At 37.1% G+C, this 22349-nt stretch overlaps 1 protein-coding gene across 1 annotated transcript in view; it reads right to left on the reverse strand.

Moving 5' to 3' along the window:
• Nucleotides 1–22349, reverse strand: part of SULT2A1 (sulfotransferase family, cytosolic, 2A, dehydroepiandrosterone (DHEA)-preferring, member 1) — a 44691-nt gene that overhangs the window by 10959 nt on the left and 11383 nt on the right. Inside the window, exons 2-3 of the mRNA XM_008592023.1 lie at nt 16640–16848; nt 14415–14541 (exon numbers count right to left, since the gene is read on the reverse strand). Coding sequence (XP_008590245.1) covers nt 14415–14541; nt 16640–16848 — 336 coding nt within the window. The remainder of the gene's footprint in view (nt 1–14414; nt 14542–16639; nt 16849–22349) is intronic.

The raw sequence follows: 22349 nt of genomic DNA on the forward strand, positions 1-22349 counted from the left end.
TTCTACGAGTTCACCTTTTTGTTATAAGAGAACTAGTATAAGTTATACTTTAGGAATAAATAAAGTGAATCCAGAAGAAAGGAACAACGCCAACCTCTGCCTCCCCCTCTTAAATTCAGATTTAAGCAGGTAGATCTGAATAAGTATTGGTTAGAAGAATCAATGGTTGTGTTATGTTTATTTTGAGGACATTTAAAAACATATTTAGGGCCGGCCCCGTGGTGCACTCGGGAGAGTGCGGTGCTGGGAGCACAGAGACGCTCCCGCCGCGGGTTCGGATCCTATATAGGAATGGCCAGTGCGCTCACTGGCTGAGCACGGTGCAGGCGACACCACACCAAGGTTTGCGATCCCCTTACCGGTCACAAAAAAGACAAAAAAAAGCCATATTTAAATAGTACACTAGGCCAGGGTTGGCACCCTACAACTTGTAAGCCAAATCCAGACTGCTGCCTATTTTTGTGAATAAGATTTTACCGGAGCACAGTCCTACCTGTGTGTTTACATATTGCCCATGGAAGCTTTCATAGCTGTAGATTTGAGCAGTTGCAACATAAAGCCAAAAATATTTACTCTTTGGTCCTTACAGATAGTTTGCTAACTCCTGCACTAGACAATAGTAACTTATAAGATGAGAGGAGTGACTGGAATTAAAATGTTCTAAGATAGTTTATATTTGGGAAAAGGGTAAGCAGAATAGTATCATAAATTATTGAGGCAAGTGTTCTTGTTAAAGAATTAGGTTATCCAGGAGCAAATATAAAAAATATGGTTTCCAAAAATAATACGAGAAAAGAAAATGCATAAATTTCAATCAAGAAGAAACTTGAAAAGCTAATAGAGTAGCAATGAAAAACATAGCTAAATATAGAACATAGCACAGCAAAGAAAAAGTAAATCCACCCACATCAGCAATCAAAATAAATGTAAATAGACTAAACTTTTCAATTAACAACCCAAGGATTTTCTATTGGAGAAAATATCTGTCCCTATGCTATATATAAATGACACATGTAAATATAACTGTAGGAAAAGATTCATAAAAAAGAATGTCATGGGGCTTCCAGCCAAGATGGTCCCCAGTGTCACCCTCTCCCACAAGTCTACCAATTTACAAATATTAAAAAGCAATGACAGCCCAGCTGGGGCCATTAGAGCTCAGGGAAATAAGAGAGACCTATGGTGTGCATGAAGGCAAGAGAAGCCACGATGAGAGAAAGAAAGGATCACTCCCACCATTTGGAGCCATGGCTGCTTTAAGGCTGGAGGTTTCAGGGAAATAAGAGAGACCTATGGTGTGCATGAAGGCAAGAGAAGCCATGATGAGAGAAAGAAAGGATCACTCCCACCATTTGGAGCCATGGCTGCTTTAAGGCTGGAGGTGGTGAGCACATGAAGCAAGAGCTGGCAAAAGCCACAGCTGTGCCCTTTGTATGAAGTTGCTTTGGGGTGGCAGGGGAGAAGAGGGCCTTGGTGGCCCCCAGGCCAGCAAGACCACTAACAGGGTTCACGTGGACCCACATAGGAGGGAGGAGCCACAGACTACTGAGAAAAGGAGCCATTAAGAGTCTGGTGAGTCATCTTAATGGACTGGTGCATGGCCTGTCCTATGGGAAGTGTTTGGAGTGCAGGTGATAGGAAGACAGGCCACTGGGGGAACGCCGGGGCATAGCATGGACAGCTGATCTGCCCTCCAATCAGTGCAGGACCATTCAGTGTAGATGGTCAGGAATATAGAACTGCAGGGGATACAGTTTGCTAAACCCAGGCCCAGACCAGAGTTTCCACATAATCCAGGTGTACCAGACCTCATGAGACCCAGAAGTGCTTATGAAGTCAACAATTAAAACCTGAGCTGCACAAAAAGCCTTCCCTAGAGAATTCACAGCAAAGCAGCAATTCAGCTCAACCACAGGGCTCAAGTGCTGGTTCCTTTGCGAAGTTTCCCCATTTTAGAAGTAAACGAAGGACACAAATTAGTTCCAGTGCAGAGTTTAAGTGGTGGAAACAGCAAAGAATCCAACACAGAACAGAAAGAAAAAACAAAATACCCACAGATCAGAGACAAAATTTGGTATTAACTGGTAAAGGTTCAACACACCCAAAGAACACCTGTAAAACCTAGAAGGACTGGAAGCCCCCTGGTTCCCAAGCTGAGGAGAAAGGAGGGCTGTGGGCCTCAGCCAAGCCCCTCTGACAGCTCCACCTAGCCCAGCCACGACCACCAGGCTGCTGCTGGAAGTTCTCCAGGCTCCTGAGTTGGGAAGGTGGGGGGCTAAGAGCCTTAGCCATGCCCCCCCGACATCTGCAACCAGCCCAACAATGAACACCTAGCTGCCACTGGAAACACCCTGGGCTCCCAAGCTGGGGTGGTGAGGGGCTGAGGGCTTCAGCCACACCCCTTTGACATCTGCATCCAGTCCAGCAATGACCAAGCTGCTGATGGAGGCCCCCTGGTCTCCCCTACCAGGATGAGGGGAATGCCATGGGCCTTGACTCTGTCCTCCCTCCTTCCTCCTCCTCACACCCTATTTCCTTCTTCCTTTCTCTCCCTGCCTCCCCCCCAACTGCTCTGCAATGTCTTAAAATGTAAAAAGTAATAATATTAATAAATAAATTAAAAGAAAGAATATGATTTATAAATTAAAATATTTATATGTATGAGTATATATAAAATTAGGAAAATGATAATTCATAGGAAAGCTGGCATACCAATATTAACATCAGATATAATAAGCTTATAACAAATAAAAATAATTATTAGTGATAAAGATGATTAGAATATACATTAATAAATAAAACAAAATACCAAGAAGAAATAACGATTCTAATCATGCATGCATCTAACAACATAGTCTTAATATACAAAGCCAAAATTTACATAATTGAACAGAAAATGAATAGTCCACATTGTGATAGAAAATGTTTACTCATATTTTGCAGTGATGAAGAAATCAAGCAGATGAAAATATAATAAGGACACAGAAAATCTGACTAACAAAATTTAAAAGCTGAGCCTAATGACATATGTAGAACTCTGCATATAATAACTACACAACAATCCACTACAAAAATGGACCATGTAGTGTAAATACAATAAGCCTCATTAAATACCATGATTAAAAACAATACCATACATACTACATATTCTGATTAAAATGTAGTAAATTTATACACCAAAAAAAAAAAATATATAGCTTAAGAATTTATGGTCAGTAACAAAAACATTTAAATAACTCATTGTTCTAGAATAAATAACAATGGAATTTTTAAAAAGTTTAAAATTTAATAATTATGAAAAGGTTAAATATGAAAACATGTGAAGTGTGGTTAGATCAATACTTACTAGTAAGATTATAGCTGTAATTGCTTAAATTAAAAAATAATAAAGACAAAAAATTTGCAATTTAAGTATCTGACTTTAGAAGATTAGAAAATCTACAAAAGCATCTAACAAAGGAAGATGAGGGAAGAAAATAATGATGGAAGAGCAGAAACTAATTAAGTTGAAAACAAAGAAATGAAAAATTTTTTATTGAAACAAAATTGATTATATATATTTGTAGGCTACAGAGTTGAATATCAATATCTGTGTACAATATGTGATCAGATCAGGATAATTAGCATACTTATCCTTATGAAAGGTAAGCATTCTTTGTGACTCTTACCCAATTGCTTGCTACTCCCCTCACCCCCATTCCCACCTCTAATACCACAGTTCTGTTCACTCCTTTTGAAAGCTCCAAGTATTATTGTAATTGTTCATTTTCTTTCTTCTCCTCCCTCCCTCCCTCCCATAAAGATAATTTAAAAAAATTTTTCAAAATTCTTAAAAAAAGATGACTGGTAAGGGAATCCTAACCCTTGACTTGGTGTTGTCAGCACCACGCTCACCCGAGTGAGCCCTCCCTCCCTCCCTCCCTTCCTTCCTTCTTTCCTTCTCTCTTTATTTCTTTTTAATTTATTTATTTTTCAGTTCCAACTTGTAAGTGAGGACATGAGGTATTTCTCTTTCTGTGTCTGGCTTACTTCACTTAACATAATCTTCTCCAAGCTTGTTCATGTTGTTGTGAATGGCAGAATTTCATTCTTTTTTATGGCTAAGTAGTATTCCATTATGCATCTATACCACATTTTCCTTATTCAGTCATCTGTTGGTGGACATTTAGGTTGGTTCCATATCTTGGCTATTGTAAATTGAGCTGCAGTAAACATGGGAGTGCAGGTATCCCTTCGACATGATGATTTCCATTCCTTTGGGTATATACCCAGTAGCAGGATTGCTGGATCATGTGGTAGTTCTATCTGTAGTTGTTTGAGAAACATCCATACTGTTTTCTATAATGGCTGTATTAATTTACAGTCCCACAAACAGTGTAGAAGTGTTCCCCTTTCTCTGTATCTTCACCAGCATTTGTTATTCTCTGTCTTTTTTGATAATAACCAGTATAACTGGGGTGTGATGATATCTGAATGTGGTTTTGATATGCATTCCTCTGATGACTAGTGATGCTGAGCATTTTTCATGTATGTGTTGGCTGGCCATTTGTATGTCTTCTTTGAGAAATGGCTGTTCAGCTCCTTTACAGAAATGGAAAAAAAATTGCCACTAATAGACAAACTTAATTTTCTGTAAACATTGGAATTACCCAAACTGGCTCATAAATAAGAGTGGAGCATGTGTAAAGCTATAGCCATGGAGGCACTAGAACTAGTGCTTCAATATCTTCAGCCCATAACAGCCATAAAATACAATTTACATCTTTTTAGTTGCATGTCCCTTACCCATTATTGTAGCTATTATTGTTTTTAGTAGTTTTGTCTTTTAATCTTGATACTAAAAATATGTGACTTATGTGCCACCTTTACAGTATGACAGTATTACGAATTTGACTGCATATTTACTTTTTCTTTTGGTGGCTGGCAAGTACAGGGATCTGAACCCATGACCACACTCTAACCAAGTGAGCGAACCAGTCAGCCCCTGCATATTTTCTTTGCCAGTGAGTTTTACACTTTTATATGTTTTTATGGTACTAAGTAGCATCCTTTTCTTCAGCTTGAAAAATTCCCTTTAATATTTTTTGTAACACATGTTTGGTGGTGATAAGCTCCCCTGGGTTTTGTTTGTCTGGCAAAGTCTTCATCTTTCCTTCATTCTGAAAGACAGCTTTGCTGGGAAGTATTCTTGGTTGGCAGTTTTTTTCCTTCAGCATATTCAATATATCATCCCACTCTCTCCTTGTTTGTAAGGTTTCTGCCAAGAAGTCTGCTGATAGCTTTATCGAAACGTCTTTTTTTTTTCTGTCTAGCCTAACCTCATCCGTGCTGACTAAAATAGTTATTTATGATAGGATTGGAAGCTGCTGTGACAAAAACTCTAAAATATGTGACATAGGCTTAGTGGTTGATCCAAAGGAGGTGGAAGTTATGGATAGCCACTTCCTGTGGAGGTTATACAGTGGCAATCCGTCATTTGCAGTGGCAAACCATTTGGTAATATTATCACCTATGATAAATTATGACAGGTTTTATACAAAAGAAATTTGTTGCTCTAGGAGAAAAATTAAAAAGCAGAAAATTAGAGTGTCTGCCAACTGATGGTTGCAATTGGCAAGGTATCATAAAAAAAGAAAAAGATGATCTCAGAAAATAATAGACTGATTTGCAATAAGGAATAAAAAGAAATAGAAGTACACAGAAATTTGGGGACTAGTAGGGCTAGGCTAGGAAAAGCAACTGTTCCTTGTCTACAAAAGAGTAAGAAATAAAACAGACTGGATTTTTGCAAAATGGGGAGATAAAATTTAACTCTTAAGGCAATCATCAAATCAAGGGTAAGTCTACTACACTGTGTTAAAATCTGGGAATGGATTAACACGTCTCAGAATAAAGATAATTTAAAAAAATTTTTCAAAATTCTTAAAAAAAGATGACTGGTAAGGGAATCCTAACCCTTGACTTGGTGTTGTCAGCACCACGCTCACCCGAGTGAGCAAACTGGCCATCGCTACACAGGGATCTGAACCCGTGGCCTTGGTGCCATGAGTCATGGGTTGGCCCAGAATAAAGATACAATTATAGGTGGAACACCTCACTCATCCTTCCAGTTGGGCAGAAATAGCTAAGGAAAAGAGACTAGGTAAATTATTTTTCTGTTGAACCTCAATAGACTTAATGAACAAAAAACTGTAAATATGGAAAGAGAGAGAGAAAGAGATGGAGAAAAACCAACTGTGGGCATAAAATTGGTACATGCAGCTGTACAGAATCAAACAGAGAAAAAGCCTATAAAGCTGTTGAAAGAATTTCACTGTCAAAGAAAACCCATGACTAGATTCAAAGAGACTGTGGCTCTCTGTGACTTACAATCACCCTTGGTACCTAACCCTTCTCAGGCAGGACTAAGAAAACTACTTATTCCTCAAGAAGGACTTTTCCTCAATGCCTATTACAGATGTGACAAAGGATGAACTGAATCTTCCAGAGTGTGGAGCCAGGAGTCACCAAGAACAATAGACTGGGAATCTGCTCCAGGGAACAGAAGTGAGACTCATTGGAGGAGCATTTCCCACCCTCAGTATAGGGGTCCCCACAATGGTGAAACTTCTTTATGTGTACTATGCTTCTTTTCTCTTGCTGCTTTCAGGATTCTTTCTTTGTCTTTAATTTCTGGAAGTTTAATATCATATTTCTTGGTATAGTCTTGTGGCATTTCCCACCCTCAGTATAGGGGTCCCCACAATGGTGAAACTTCTTTATGTGTACTATGCTTCTTTTCTCTTGCTGCTTTCGGGATTCTTTCTTTGTCTTTAATTTCTGGAAGTTTAATATCATATTTCTTGGTATAGTCTTGTTTGGACTGAATTTAACTAGAGACCTTTGAGCTTCCTCTACCAGGATATTTATATCTTTCTCCAGATTTGGAAAGTTTGCCATTATTTTAGTAAGTTTTGTGGCCCTTCGTTTACCTCCCTTCTCATTCTTTAATTACTATATTTAGAGTTTTTGCTCTTTTGATGTTGTCCCATACATCCCCTCAGCTGTATTTTTTCCTTTTTTCCTCCTCTGTCTGTATATTTTCAAATAGCCTGTCTTTGAGTTCACATATTTTTTTCTTCTCTTTGATCAGTTATGTTGCTGCATTTTTCATTCAGTCATTGAATTTTTCAGCTTGAAAGTTTGCTTGTTTGTATGTTTTTAAATGATTTCAATCTCTGTTAAATATCTAGTTTTGGTAGTTTATTGTTTTCCTGTTTTTGTTGAAATTTTTTGTATTTTCTGGAAGTTCACTAAGCTTCCATAAGACAATTATTTTGAATTCTTTGCCTGGCAGTTCGTACATCTCCATTTCTTTAGGGTCGGTTACTAGTGCTTTATTTTGCTCCTTTGGTGATGTCATGTTTCCCTGATTGTTCTTGATCCTTATGGCTACATGTTGGTATATATGCATTTGAAGATGTAGGGACTTGCATGGGTAATGAGAGTGTTGCAAGCCCCAGGTAAGCAAGTGGCCTTGTCACTACAGACTCCTTAGCTCATTGGGAGAGGAAATATGTTCAGAGTAGGAGATCCTCTAAGTCCTTGTTATTGTGAGTGATCCAAAGCTCTGTTCTAAGGCCCAGGATCCAGAGCAGAGACCACTGTCACTTGGGTTTAAGGACAATATTTATGGGAACTTAAATTTCCAAGGTTTCTTCATTTACGTGGGGAAAGGGATTTGGATTGCCTCTCTATAGGGCTGCAGATACCTCAGAATATTTGTGTTAGTTGATAACAGTAAAGATTTTGGTGTTGGTGGTTCTTAACTGAATAATAAAGAGGCTTGTGCTTGCTTGAATTTTAAGGCACAGATAGGCAAGAAATTGGGATAGTGGTGAGGTTTACAGGATATGTCTTCATCACCCACTACTATTGATTGGATTTCCCAAGATTCTTTGTGACACCTGAAGCACAATTCAGATTTCTTTATATGCCAAGTAGCAACATAAAATATAAAATTGAAGGGCCAGCCCATGGCTCACTTGGGAGAGTGTGTTGCTGATAACACCAAGGCCATGGGTTTGGATCCCTATATATGGATGGCCGGTTAGCTCACTTGGGAGAGCGTGGTGCTGACAGCAACAGGTCAAGGGTTAAGATCCCCTTACTGGTCATCTTTAAAAAAAAAATAGAATTGATGAAGGTAGTGTTCTCTTTGTACTTCTATCATATGGTTTCACTGTTGCCCTTTTTCGGAAAGAGTAACCTGAAGCAAGGCAGGAGATAGGGCTGAAGAGTTCAGCTAGGATACAACTGTAGGTTTTGAAGATTGGACTTTTGGTTGAGGGCAAATGATTCAGGGATGGTTGTAAAGAGAAAATGAACTGTTTAATATAGGACGGATGATTGCAACATAGACTGGAAGGACTAAAAAACATGCAGGTGAGTTTATTATGTTAATTTAGGTGAGAAATAATGGTGGGTATGATTAATAAAAAGCCAATGGAGGTGATGATAAATGGATATTCATTATTTGGAAAAGGTGTATTGAATGCTTACTATGTGGCAAGAACCATTCTAAGGAACTGGGGTCCAAGAATTAACAACCCAGGGAACTTAGATTTTACTGTGGATACACATACCTGTTGGTGATAAGTACTAAGGAAAAACAAAAAGTAAAGTGATAGAGATGGGGAGGGATGCTACTTTACATAGTGTTGAAAAGGAAGACTTCCCTAAATACAGCAACATTTTGGCAGAGACCAAAATGAAGATATTAACCATGGCTGTGAGACTTGATTAACAATTAGATAAAGGAAAGTGTTGAGGGGAATGGAAGAGTGGATGGGAAAAAGAGGAAGCTTGTGAAATATCAGATTCATGCTAGCCCTTGGGAGAGGGGTCATTTATTGAGTAAGATAAATGAGCAGTATGAGCAGTTTGGGCTATGCGGGTGATGGAGTTTGGATGTGTTGTCCCCTCCAAAACTCACGTGGAAATTTCATCTCCAATGTGGCAGTGTTGGAAACTGATTGAGTCATGGGGGTGGATCCCTTATGAATGGATTAATGCTCTCCCTGGTGGAGGGGGGAGTAATGAGTGAGTTCTCACTTTATTAGTTCCCGTGAGAGCTTGTTGTTTATAGGACCCTAACACCTCCTCTCTCTCTCTTTTCCTTCCTCTCACCATGTGATCTGCTTGTATCCACTGCTGGCTGCCTGCCACTTTCTGCCATGAGTAGAAGCAGCCTGAGGCCCATGCCAGGTGCAACTGTCCCAGAATTGTAAGCCAAATAAACCTCTTTTCCTTATAAATTATCCAGTCTCAGGTAATTCTGTTATAGCAACACAAAACAGACTAAAACAGTGGGAAAGTTTGAATTTTTAACATATTGAATTTGAAGTATCCATTGCTTTCTCCAGTGAAGATGTGCATAGGCTGCTAGAGCTTGGGACGCATATCACAGCATAGATATGGGATTTACCATATAGTTTTGAGGAAAATTGCAAAAATGAAAACACATGACAAAGCCCAGCAGTTCTGCATAATTAAGAGTATCGGGATCCTAGAGTCATGCAAACACTTTTTGAGACAGGAATAGAGGATTAAGGGAGTTTTGGAAGGAGGCATCTGAAAAAAATATGGTAGAAGATCGGGATTATGTTGTCCAGGAAGCTGATGAAAAGCTGACTTTATATAATGATAAGGGGATCTATCCACCAAGAAGACATAATAATCATAAATATGTATGTTCCCAACATTTGTGCACCCAGATACATAAAGCAAACTTTATTACACCTAAATAGAGAGAGAGAGAGAGACCTCAATATAGTAATAGTTAGGGACCTGACTACCACTCCCTCAGCATTGGACAGATCATCTAAGCAACAAACCAATAGAGAAATGTAGGATTTAAACTACACTTTAGACCAATTGAATTTGGTAGATATATCTAGAACATTTCACCCAACTACTAGAGAATATACATTCTTCTCATCAGCACATGGAACATTCTCCAAGATAGAGCACATATTAGGTCACAAATCAAGTCTGAAGAAATTAAAAAATTGAAACTATTTCATGCATCTTCTCAAACCACAATGGATTAAAACTAGAAATCAATAACAAATGAAACTTTGGCAATACATGGAAATTAATGCTTCTGAATGACATATAGGTCAAACAAGAAATGACATAGGAAATCAAAAAATTTCTCAAAACTAATGATAATAATGACACTTCATACCAAAACCTAGGAAATACTGCAAAAGCGGTATTAAGAAGAATATTTATTGCAATAAATGCTTAATCAAAAGAATAGAAGGACTTCAAATAAACAACCTGACACTATATCTCAAAGATCCAGAAAAACAAGAACAATCCAGTCCCAAAGTTAGTAGACAGAAAGAAATAATTAAAATCAGAGCAGAACTAAATGAAATAGAGGCCAAAAACACAATACAAAAGATCAATGAATAAAAGTTTTTTTTTTTTTTCAAATAATAAACTGAACCCATGGCCTTGGTGTTATCAGCACTGCACTTTCCCAAGTGAGCCACGGGCCAGCCCTAAAAAGTTGTTTTTAGGAGAAGATAAACAAAATAGACAAACCATTAGCCAGACTAAAAAAAGAAGACTGAGTCCCAAATAATGAAAATCAGAAATAGAAAAGGAGACATTACAACTGATACCACAGAAATACAAAGAATCGTTATAGCTTACTATGAACAACTATATGCTAACAAATTTGAAAATATGGAGGAAAGAGACAAATTTCTGGATGCATAGAAACTAGTAAGACAGAACCAAAAAGAAATAGAAAAACTGAACAGACAAATAATGTGCAATAAGATTAAAGCAGTAATCAGAACTCTTCCAACAAAGAAAAGCCCAGGACTGGATGGCTTCACTGCTGAATTCTACCAAACCATTAAAGAGGAATTAATGCCAATTCTTTCTGAACTGTTCCAAAAAACTGAAACTGAGGCCATTCTCCTAAACTCATTCTATGAGGCCACCATCTCCCTGATACCAAAACCAGACAAAGAGACAACAAAAAAAGAAAGCCACCAGCCAATATCCTTGACAAACATAGATGCAAAAATTCTAGACAAAATACTAGCAAATAGAATACAGCAACACATCAAAAAGATTATTCATAGGGCCGGCCCATGGCTCACTCGGGAGAGTGCAGTGCTGATGGCCACAGGTTCGGATCCTATAGTGGGATGACTGGTTGGCTCACTGGCTGAGTGTGGTGCTGACAACACCAAGCTAGGGGTTAAGATCCCCTTACCAGTCATCTTTAAAAAAAAAGATTATTCATGAGGATCAAGTGGGATTCATCTTAGGGACAAAAGGATGGTTCAACATATGCAGATCAATAAATGTGGTACACCACATCAACAAAATCAAGGACAAAAACCACATGATCATCTCAATAGATAAAGAAAAAGCATTTGAGAAAATTCAACATCCCTTCATGATAAAGTCTCCCAACAAATTAGGCATGGAAGGAAGGTATCGCAACACAATAAAAACCATATATGACTAACCCACTAGCAATGTTATCCTGAATGGGGAAAAGCTAAAAACTTTTCCTTCAAGAACAGGAACAAGACAAGGATGCCCACTCTCACCACTCCTATTTAACATAGTATTTGATGTACTTGCCAGAGCATCTAGACAAGAGAAAGAAATAAAGGCATCCAAATAGGAAAAGATGAAGTCAAATTGTCTCTGTTTGCAGATGACATAGTTCTTTATATAGATAACCTGAGAAACTCTATTGAAAAACTCTTAGAGCTGATAGAAGAATTCAGTAAAGTTGCAGGATACAAAATCAGTATACAAAAATCAGCAGCATTTTTATACTACAACAACAAACTAGTAGAAAAAGAAATCAAGAAAGCTAGCTGATTTACAATAGTCACACACACACACAAACCTGGAAGTAAATTTAACCAAGGAGGTGGAAGGTCTCTACAATAAGAACTACAAGTCACTACTGAAAGAAATTAAAGAGGACACAAAATGATGGGAAGACATTCTATGATCTTGGATTGGAAGAATCAACATAGTGAAGATGTCCATACTACCAAAAGCCATCTACAGATTCAATGCAATCCCCATCAAAATAGCAATGACATTCTTCAGAGAAACAGAACAAAACAATCCTAACATTCATATGGAACAACAAAAGACCCTGAATAGCCAAAGCAATCCTGAGTGACAAACAAACAAAAAAGCCAGAGGTATCAAACTTCCTGATTTCAAACTATATTACAAAACTATAGTAACCAAAACAGCGTGGTACTGGCATAAAAACAGACATATGGCCCAATGGAACAGAATGGAGAACCCAGAATCAACCTACATATTTACAGTCAACTGATCTTTGACAAGGGCACCAAAAATATACAATGGGGAGCCTCTTCAAAAAATTGTACTGGGAAAACTGGATATCCATATGTAGAAGAACTAACCTAGATCAGTACCTCTTGCCATACACCAAAATAAACTCAAAATGGATTAAAGACTTAAATATAAGACCTGAAACTATAAAACTCCTTGAAGAAAACATAGGGAAAACACTTCAGGATGTGGGACTGGGCAAAGACTTTATGAGTAAGACTCCAAAAGCACAGAGAACAAAATAAAAAATAGCAAATGGTATTATATCAAACTAAAAAGCTTTTGTACAGCAAAGGAAAGTCAACAGAGTAAAAAGACAACCTACAGAATGGGAGAAAATATTTGCAAACTATGCATCCAATGAGGGATTAATATCCAGAATATATAAGGAACTCAAACAACTTTACAGTAAAATAACAAATAATCCAATTAAAAAATGGGCAAAGGAGCTGAATAGACATATCTCAAAGGAGGACATATGAATGGCCAACAGGTACATGCAAAAATGCTCAGCATCACTAATCAGAGAAATGCAAATCAAAACCACTTTGAGATATCATCTCACCCCAGTTAATCTGGCTATTATCAAAAAGTCAGAGAATAACAAATGCTGGTGAGGATGCAGAGAAAGGGAAACACTTGTGCACTTTTGGTGGGACTGTAAATTAGTACAGCCATTATAGAGAACAGTACGGAGTTTCCTTAAATGACTGCAGATAGAACTACCATATGATCCAGTAATCCCTCTGCTGGGTATATATCCAAAGGAATGGAAATCTTTGTGTTGAAGAGAACTTGCAGTCCCATGTTTATCACAGCTCTATTTACAATAGCCACGCTGTGGAACCAACCTAAATGTCCATTGATGGATAACTGGATAAGGAAAATATGGTATACATACACAATGGAATACTACTCAGCTGTAAAAAAGAATGAAATTCTGCCATTTATAGCAACATGGATGAGCCTGGAGAAAATTATGCTAAGTGAAACAAGCCAGGTACAGTAAGAGAAATACAGCATGTCCTCACTCCTAAGTGGGAGCTGAACTTGTAAATAAGAAAAAATATGTATATGTATATATAGAGAGAACAATCACAATAATACATTGAACTCTTAGAGGGAGAGAACAGAACTGTGGTTTCTAGAGGTGGAAAGAGGGAGAGGAGGCAGAGAGGGAGGGAGTTTCATGAGAAACTGGTTAACTGACACAAAGAACGATTATGTATCGTAGCGATGAATAAGCCAACGATCCTGATTTGACCATCACACATTGTACACAACTATTGATAGTCAGCTTCGCACCACACAAACATATATAATAAATAAATAAATAAATAAATAAATAAAAAGAAAAGCTGACTTTCAGAAAGCCACAAATTAGGAGAGCGTGGAGGAGAATACGACTTGTCTGTGTTAATTCTAGAGACTCAGAAAACAGCTAGGGTGGTTTATATACGACTTGTCTGTGTTAATTCTAGAGACTCAGAAAACAGCTAGGGTGGTTTATATACGACTTGTCTGTGTTAATTCTAGAGACTCTAGAGACTCAGAAAACAGCTAGGGTGGTTTATATACGACTTGTCTGTGTTAATTCTAGAGACTCTAGAGACTCAGAAAACAGCTAGGGTGGTTTATATACGACTTGTCTGTGTTAATTCTAGAGACTCTAGAGACTCAGAAAACAGCTAGGGTGGTTTATATACGACTTGTCTGTGTTAATTCTAGAGACTCTAGAGACTCAGAAAACAGCTAGGGTGGTTTATATACGACTTGTCTGTGTTAATTCTAGAGACTCTAGAGACTCAGAAAACAGCTAGGGTGGTTTATCACGGGGCAAGCTGACGGGCTGGGTAGAGTTCTATTGCTGTGTAAGAAAGTAGGTGGACTTAGCAGATTTGGGTGCCAGTGCTGGTGAAGCCTTATACCCATGGGTTGATGAGATGGAGAGAGGTAAGGTTGTAAGTCTGATGAAGGACTCTGAGCATTCCCCAGCTCCCGTATTTTACAAGACTCACCATTTCCTTGGATGAAGCATTCAAAATATTGTTGCAGTGACTTTGGCTTCTCAATAAAAAACTCTGAATTCAAGAAATGATAACCAGACACAATAACATCTCTGGGATTTCTGATGAGATAAATCACCTTAAGTTGAAAAATGGGAGAATGAAAAATCAATACAGCTGTTTCCCATCCATTTTGATCTTCATAAAAGCGGGGAAAAAGCCAATCCTCTAAAATGCCTATTAAATATCAATGGATTCTTTTAATAAATTAGCTACCATATTCATTTTCAAACATAAATTTTAAAGTTCCTGTGAACAAGTCACTGTGCTAGGAATATAACAATGGAAGAGGAAAGCATTGCCCCTTCCTCTGGGATATTATAATCTGCTCACTATGGGAAGCACCTGGAAGGTTTTAAAAGATGAGTGGCATTACACTTGTGCACTACAGTTAAAAGATTGTGGTCAGGTAGGAAGAATAAGTTCTGGTGCTCTAGGGTGACAATAGCTGATAATATTCTATTGTATGTTTCAAGATAGCCATAAAAGAGGATCCTGAGTGTTGTAAGCACAAAGAAATGGTAAATGTTAGGTGATAGACATGCTCACTATTCTGACTAGATTATTGTACAATATATGCATGTGTTGAAACAACAAACTGTACCCATAAATATGTACAATGAAGAAAAATTCAAAAAATAAGGATTACTAACAGGGGAATGGATTAACAAACTATGTTTACATTCATAGATACAGAGCAGTATAAGAGAGTACTTCAAAAAGTTCATAGAAAAGTGGAATTAAAAGACAGTACACATCTTTCCATGATTCTTTTGAAGTTCTCTCTTATATCCACACATATACCCAAGACCATGGATGAATCTCACAAGCATTACATTGAGTGAAAGAAGCCAGACATCGCAGAGTTCATACCGCGTGAGTTCATTTGTATGAACTTCTAGAACAAGCAAAATCAATCTATCATTATAAGTCAGGTGAGTGTTTATGTCTGTGGGTGGGCATTAATTGGGAAGGGCTGTGAGTGAACTTTCTGGGGGAATGGAAATATTCTTTTTTTTTTTTTTTAAGATGACCGGTAAGGGGATCTTAACCCTTGACTTGGTGTTGTCAGCACCACGCTCACCCAGTGAGCTAACTGGCCATCCCTATATGGGATCCGAACCCATGGCCTTGGTGTTATCAGCACCACACTCTCCCGAGAAAGCCAGGGGCCAGCCCCGGGAATGGAAATATTCTAAATCTGGATCTAGATGATGGTTGCCCAGTTGTGTAGATATGTAAATATTCATCAAACTAATACTTAAGATTAGTGCACATGCACACACATGCTAGATCACTTGGTATTTGAACATCTGAATTTTACTTTATATTCTGCATGAAGTGTTTTCATGACATTATTCTAAGCCTTGTCTCTTTCTAGGCCTCAGTTTCCCCTGCCAGGGATTTACCAAACACCAATAAGACACATGTGAATAGGTGCACTGTAACATCATTGTGCTGCTACGCATTGTGAAATTTCCAAGAGAGGAGAATATTATTTTAAGTTTCTCAATTTACTTTAAGAGTAAAACATTAAAAAAATGACACAAACCAATAAACACTTTCCAGGAAGTCATGCTTCTAAAAATGGTCTGAGATATGCGAGATCCATGGATATCCTTGGTCCCTTCTGGTGATCATCTATCAGCCATATGGAGATAATCCTAACAGACAGCTATGTATGGTAAGACACAGTGGTTAGAAAAACCAGCCATGACATCAGAGCGATCACCCTGGATTTAGGTATCAACTTATGAATGTGATTCTTCCCATATGGGCAACTCTGTGTCTGGTGCTTCTACCTTAGTGGCAGGAGGCATTTATTGAATTAAGACTGGCCAATTATTTTTTAGAGCAACAACAAGAGGGTTTACCTAGTACATAATACAGTTATAAATTCTGGTCAGGCTTAAAACATGGTTTTCCAAGATTCTGGCATTATCATTTCAGTTTGCCCCAGTTTATATCTGGCTAGGATAATCTGTGGAATGGTCTACACCCTTGTACTCAAGTATGGTTCATGGAGCAGCCACATCAACATCTCCTAATGCAGAATCTCAGTCCCCACTACAGACCTACTGAATGAGAAGGCATTTCAGCAAGATCTCCAGGTGATTTCTATGCACATTAAAGTTTGAAAGCATTGATCAAACGTGTCTTAACCATTATGTACTGACCTTGGCCTTGGAACCGACGATAGACTTGGGGAAGAGTTGGAAAGGGAGATGGGAGCTGAAGAGGCGTGGGTCCTTCATATTATCTATAAATTTATGTGCATGCACAGTCTCTATCCAGGGCGAGCGTTCCCAGGTGGGCACAGATTGATTCCACTTGGGATCCCCCTTGGAGAGAATCAGGCATACAATCTCAATCAACCAGTTTGTTCCTGAATAAAGAAGGAAAAATAATGGACAAGCATTTAAATCTGACTTTTTAAAAAATTGTGGTAAAATACACAAAACATAAAAGTACCATTTCAACAAGTTTTAAGCATACAGTCCAGTAGTGTTAAGTATATTTCCACTGTAGCTCAACAATCTCCAAAAAGTTTTCATCTTGCAAAACTGAAACTGTGTACCTGTTAAACAACTTCAATTTACTGCTCCCTCCAGCCCCTGACAACCACCGCTCTATTTCCTATGTCTATGAATTTGACTGCCCTAGATAGCTCATGTAAGTGGAATCACACATTATGTCCTTTTGTGACTGGCTTACTTCATTTAGCATAACGTCCTCACGGCTCATCTATGTTGTAGCATGCATCACCATTTCTTCCTTTTTAAGTCTAAATAACATTCCATTGTGTCTATATGTCTCGTTTTCTTCATCCATTCATTTGTCAATGGATATTTTGGTTGCTTCTACCTTTCGGTTACTGTGAATAATTCTGCTATGAACACGGGTGTACAAATATCTCTTTGAGACCCTGCTTTCAATTCTTTTGGCTATATGCCCAGAAGTGGAATTGCTAAATCATGTGGCAATTTGGCAATTTTATTCTTAATTTTTTGGGAAACCACCATACTGTTTTCCATAGCGACTGCACCATTTTGCATTCCCTCTCACAGCACACAAGGATTCCATTTTTTCCACATCCTTGCCAACACTTGTTATTTTCTGGGTTTTTATTCGTAGTAGCCATTCTGATGGGTATGCGGTGATATCTCATTGTGGTTTTGATTCACATTTCCTTAATGACTAGTGATGTTGAGCATATTTTCATGTGTTTGTTGGACGTTTGTATATCTTCTTTGTATAAATGTCTATTCAAGTCCTTTGCCCATACTAAAATTGAGTCATTTTATTGTTGTTGAGTTATAGGAACTCTTTACATACTATGGATATTAACCCCTTATCAGATATATGAAAATATTTTCCCACAGTCTGTAGGTTGCCTTTTTATTAAAAAATTTTTTTTCAGATAAATATTATATTTTATTTAAAATGCAAATGAACATTTTCATTTTTTTCAGATAAATATATTTTATTTAAAATGCAAATGAACATTTTCATCAGAAACTAGAAAAGTGATTCTACAAATTTTTTTTCAGATAAATATTATATTTTATTTAAAATGCAAATGAACATTTTCATCAGAAACTAGAAAAGTGATTCTACAAACAAAGATAGAATGTAGAAGACTAAACTCTTAAAAAACATTTTTCTTTATTATGGGGCATGTAAGAAGACATAAGCCTAATAGTGTCTCATTTAAGGCATGAAATTAATAATTTAAGGCTCTGGTACTGACAACTTATGTAACTATTTATAAATGGGTAAAAGGAGGTCATGAACCAATCATCAGTTTCTTTTTTATTATTATTTATGTAAAAAAACATTGTGTCCTAGATTTTATACTAATACCCACTTTATGAAAGAAATAGTTTTGAGTTTCTGTCTAGCTCTCTTTTATTTTATTATATTCTAATTAATTAATATTTATTTTATTGAAAAATAATATATTAAATATATTTGTGGGGTGCGGAGTTGACTATCAATACCTGTGTACAATGTGTGATGATCAAATCAGGATAATTAGCATGTTCGTCATTATAAAACGTAATCATTCCTTGTGTCTGTTAACAAGTTTCTTGCTAACCCCCTCTACCTCCCCGTCTCCCACAGGATTATTTCCATACCTTTGGGTAGATATTCAGTAGTGGGACTGCCAGATAATATGGTAGTTCTATCTTCAGTTAAAGAAGCCTCCATACTCTTTTCCATAATGGCTATCCTAATTGACAGTCCCACCAACAGTGTTTAAGGGAACCCCTTTCTCCACATCCTCGCCAGCATTTGTTATTCTCTGTCTTTTTGATAACAGCCAGTCTAACTGGGGTGAAATGATACCTCAAAGTGGTTTTGATTTGCATTTCCCTGATGACTATGATGTTGAGCAGATTTTCATGTACCTGTTGGCCATTTGTATGTCTTTTTGTGAGAACTGTCTATTGGCTTCTTTGCCCATTTTAAAAATAGGATTATTTGATTTTTTTTATTGGTTATGAATTTTCATGAAATACAAAGCTGGTCGTCACACCTTGGGCCCGGGATGTGAAGGCCAGATTCATTCGGGCCTCATACCCATTACCACAAATAGCATTTGTACCCTGCGTCCCTCACCCAATCAGCCCCTACCTTCCTCCCTTCCCCCTTTCCCACTCATACATGGAAACCAAAAACAAGCAGGAGTAGCTATTCTTATATCAGACAAAATAGACTTTAAACTGTAAAACATAAAAAGAGACAGAAAAGGTCACTATACAAGGATTATTTGATTTTTACTGTTAAATTGTTTGAGTTCCTTGTATATTGTGACTATTAATTCCTTGTCCGATATATAGTTTGCAAATATTTTTACCCATTCTGTAGGTTGTCTTTTCACTCTGCTGATTGTTTCCTTTGCCGTACAGAAGATTTTTAGTTTGATATAATCCCATTTGTTTATTGTTCCTTTTGTTGCCTGTGCTTATGGGGTCTTATTCATAAAGTCTGCCCAGTCCTACATCCTGAAGTATTTCCCGTATGTTTTCTTCTAGGAGTTTTATGGTTTCAGGTCTTATGTTTAAGTCTTTAATCCATTTTGAGCTGATTTTGGTATAGGGTGAGATGTGTGGGTTTAGTTTTATTCCTCTACATAGGGATGTCCAGTTTTCTCAGCAACATTTATTGAAGAGACTGTTCTTTCCACAATGTATGTTCTTGGTGTCTTTGTCAAAGATCAGTTGGCTGTAAGTATGTGGGTTGATTTCTAGGTTCTCTACTATGTTCCATTGGTTCATGTGTCTGATCTTATGCCAGTACCATGCTGTTTTGGTTACTACAGCTTTGTGGTATAATTTGAAGTCAGGTAGTGTAGTGCCTCTGGCTTTATTTTTATCTTTTGCTCAAGATTGCTTTGGCTATTCAGGGGTTTTTGTTGTTCCATATGAATGATAGGATTGTTGTTTCTATTTCTGTGAAGAATATCATGGGTATTGTGATGGGGATTGCATTGAATCTGTAGATTGCTCTGGGTAGTATGGACATATTCATAACATTAATTCTTCCAATCCATGAATGGGGAATGTCTTTCCATCTTTTGGTGTCCTCTTTAATTTCTTTCAGCTGTGTTTTGTAGTTCCTATTTTAGAGATTTTTGGCCTCCTTAGTTAAATTTATTTTTAGGCATTTTAGTCTTTTGGTAGCTATTGTAAATTGGCTAGCTTTCTTGATTTCTTTTGTTGCTTGTTCATTGTCGGCATATAAAAATGCTACTGATTTTGGTGTATTGATTTTGTATCCTGCAAAGTTATTGAACTCGTTTATCAGCTCTAGGAGTTTTTTTTTTGTAGAGTTTTTAGGGTTTTCTACATATAGGATCATGTCATCTGCAAACAGGGAGCATATAAAAATGCTACTGATTTTGGTGTATTGATTTTGTATCCTGCAAAGTTATTGAACTCGTTTATCAGCTCTAGGAGTTTTTTTTTTTGTAGAGTTTTTAGGGTTTTCTACATATAGGATCATGTCATCTGCAAACAGGGACAATGTGAATTTGTCTTTTCCAGTTTGGATTCCCTTTATTTCTTTCTCTTGCCTGATTGCTCTAGCTAATACTTTCAAGACTATGTTGAATAGGAGTGGTGAGAGCAGGCATCCTTATCTTGTTTCTGTTCTTAAAGGAAAAGTTTTTAGCTTTTCCCCATTCAAAATGATGTTGGTAGTAGGTTTTTCATAAATGGCTTTTATAGTGTGTAGACAATACTTTCAAGACTATGTTGAATAGGAGTGGTGAGAGCAGGCATCCTTATCTTGTTTCTGTTCTTAAAGGAAAAGTTTTTAGCCTTTCCCCATTCAAAATGATGTTGGTAGTAGGTTTTTCATAAATGGCTTTTATAGTGTGTAGATACTTTCCTACTATACCTGATTTGTTAAGAGTCTTTATCATGAAGGGATGTTGAATTTTGTCAAATGCCTTTTCTGTGTCTATCAAGATAATCATATAGCTTTTGTCCTTGATTTTGTTGATGTGGTGTATCAGATTTCTTGATCTGTGCATGTTGAACCATCCTTGCATCACTGGGATGAATCCCACTTGATCATCATAGCTTTTGTCCTTGATTTTGTTGATGTGGTGTATCACATTTCTTGATCTGTGCATGTTGAACCATCCTTGCATCACTGGGATGAATCCCACTTGATCATGAAATATAATATTTTCGATGTCCTCTTGTATTGTTTGATAATAATTTATTCAGGATTTTTGCATCTGTATTCGTCAAGGATAATGGCCTGTAGCTTTTTGTCTGTGTCTTTGTCTCATTTTGGTATCAGGGTGATACCAGCCTCATAGAATTAGTTTGGGAGAATTGCTTCTGTTTCAATTTTTTGGAATAATTTGAAAAGGATTGGTATTACTTTTTCTTGAAAGGTTTGGTAGAATTCAGCAGTGAAGCCATCTGGTCCCAGGCTTTTCTTTGTTAGGAGACTGCTGATTACCACTTTAATCTCATTGCTTGTTATTGGTGTTCAGGTTTTCTGTATCTTCTTGGTTCATTCTTGGCAGTTTCTATGTGTCCAGAAATCAATCTCTTTCCTCCAGGTTTTAAAACTTGCTGGTGTAGTTGTTCATAGTAATCTCTAATGATTCTTTGTATTTCTGTGGTATATGTTGTGTCTCCTGTTTAATTTCTGTTTTTTGTTACTTGGGTCTGCTCTCTTCTTTTTTTAGTCTGACCAATGGCTTGTGTTTTTTATCTTCTCAGAAAACCAACTTTTTGTTTCGTTAATCTTTTGTATTATTCTTTTGGTCTTTATTTCATTTAGTTCTGCTCTGATCTTAATTATTTCTTTCCATCTACTAATTTCAGGATTAAGCTGTTCTTGTTTTTCTAGTTCTTTGAGGTATAATGTTAGGTTGTTTATTTGAAGTTTTTCTATTCTTTTGATGTAGGCATTTATTGCAATAAAATTCCTTTTTACTACTGTTTTTTGTAGTGTCCCATACATTTTGGTATGTTGTTCTTGTATTTTTATTTGTTTCAAGAAATTTTTTGATTTCCTGTGTTATTTCTTCTTTGACCCATTGGCTGTTCAGGAGCATGTTGTTTATTTTCCATGTATTTGTACAGTTTTGTAAGTTTTGTTTGTTGTTAATTTCTAATTTTATTCCATTGTGGTCTGAAAATATACTTGACATGATTTCAATCTTTTAAAATTTGTTGAGACTTACTTTGTAGTCTAAGAAGATGTGGCCTATCCTGGAGAATGATCCATGTGCTAATGAGAAGAATGTATATTCTGTTGGATGAAATGTTCAGTATATGTTTGTCAGGTCCATTTGATTAAAAGTGCTGTTTAAATCCAATATTTCTCTGCTAAATTTTTGTCTAGATGATCTTTCCA

The sequence above is a fragment of the Galeopterus variegatus genome, unplaced genomic scaffold, assembly GCF_000696425.1.
Source record: "Galeopterus variegatus unplaced genomic scaffold, G_variegatus-3.0.2 Scaffold7508, whole genome shotgun sequence".
NCBI lineage: Eukaryota > Metazoa > Chordata > Mammalia > Dermoptera > Cynocephalidae > Galeopterus > Galeopterus variegatus.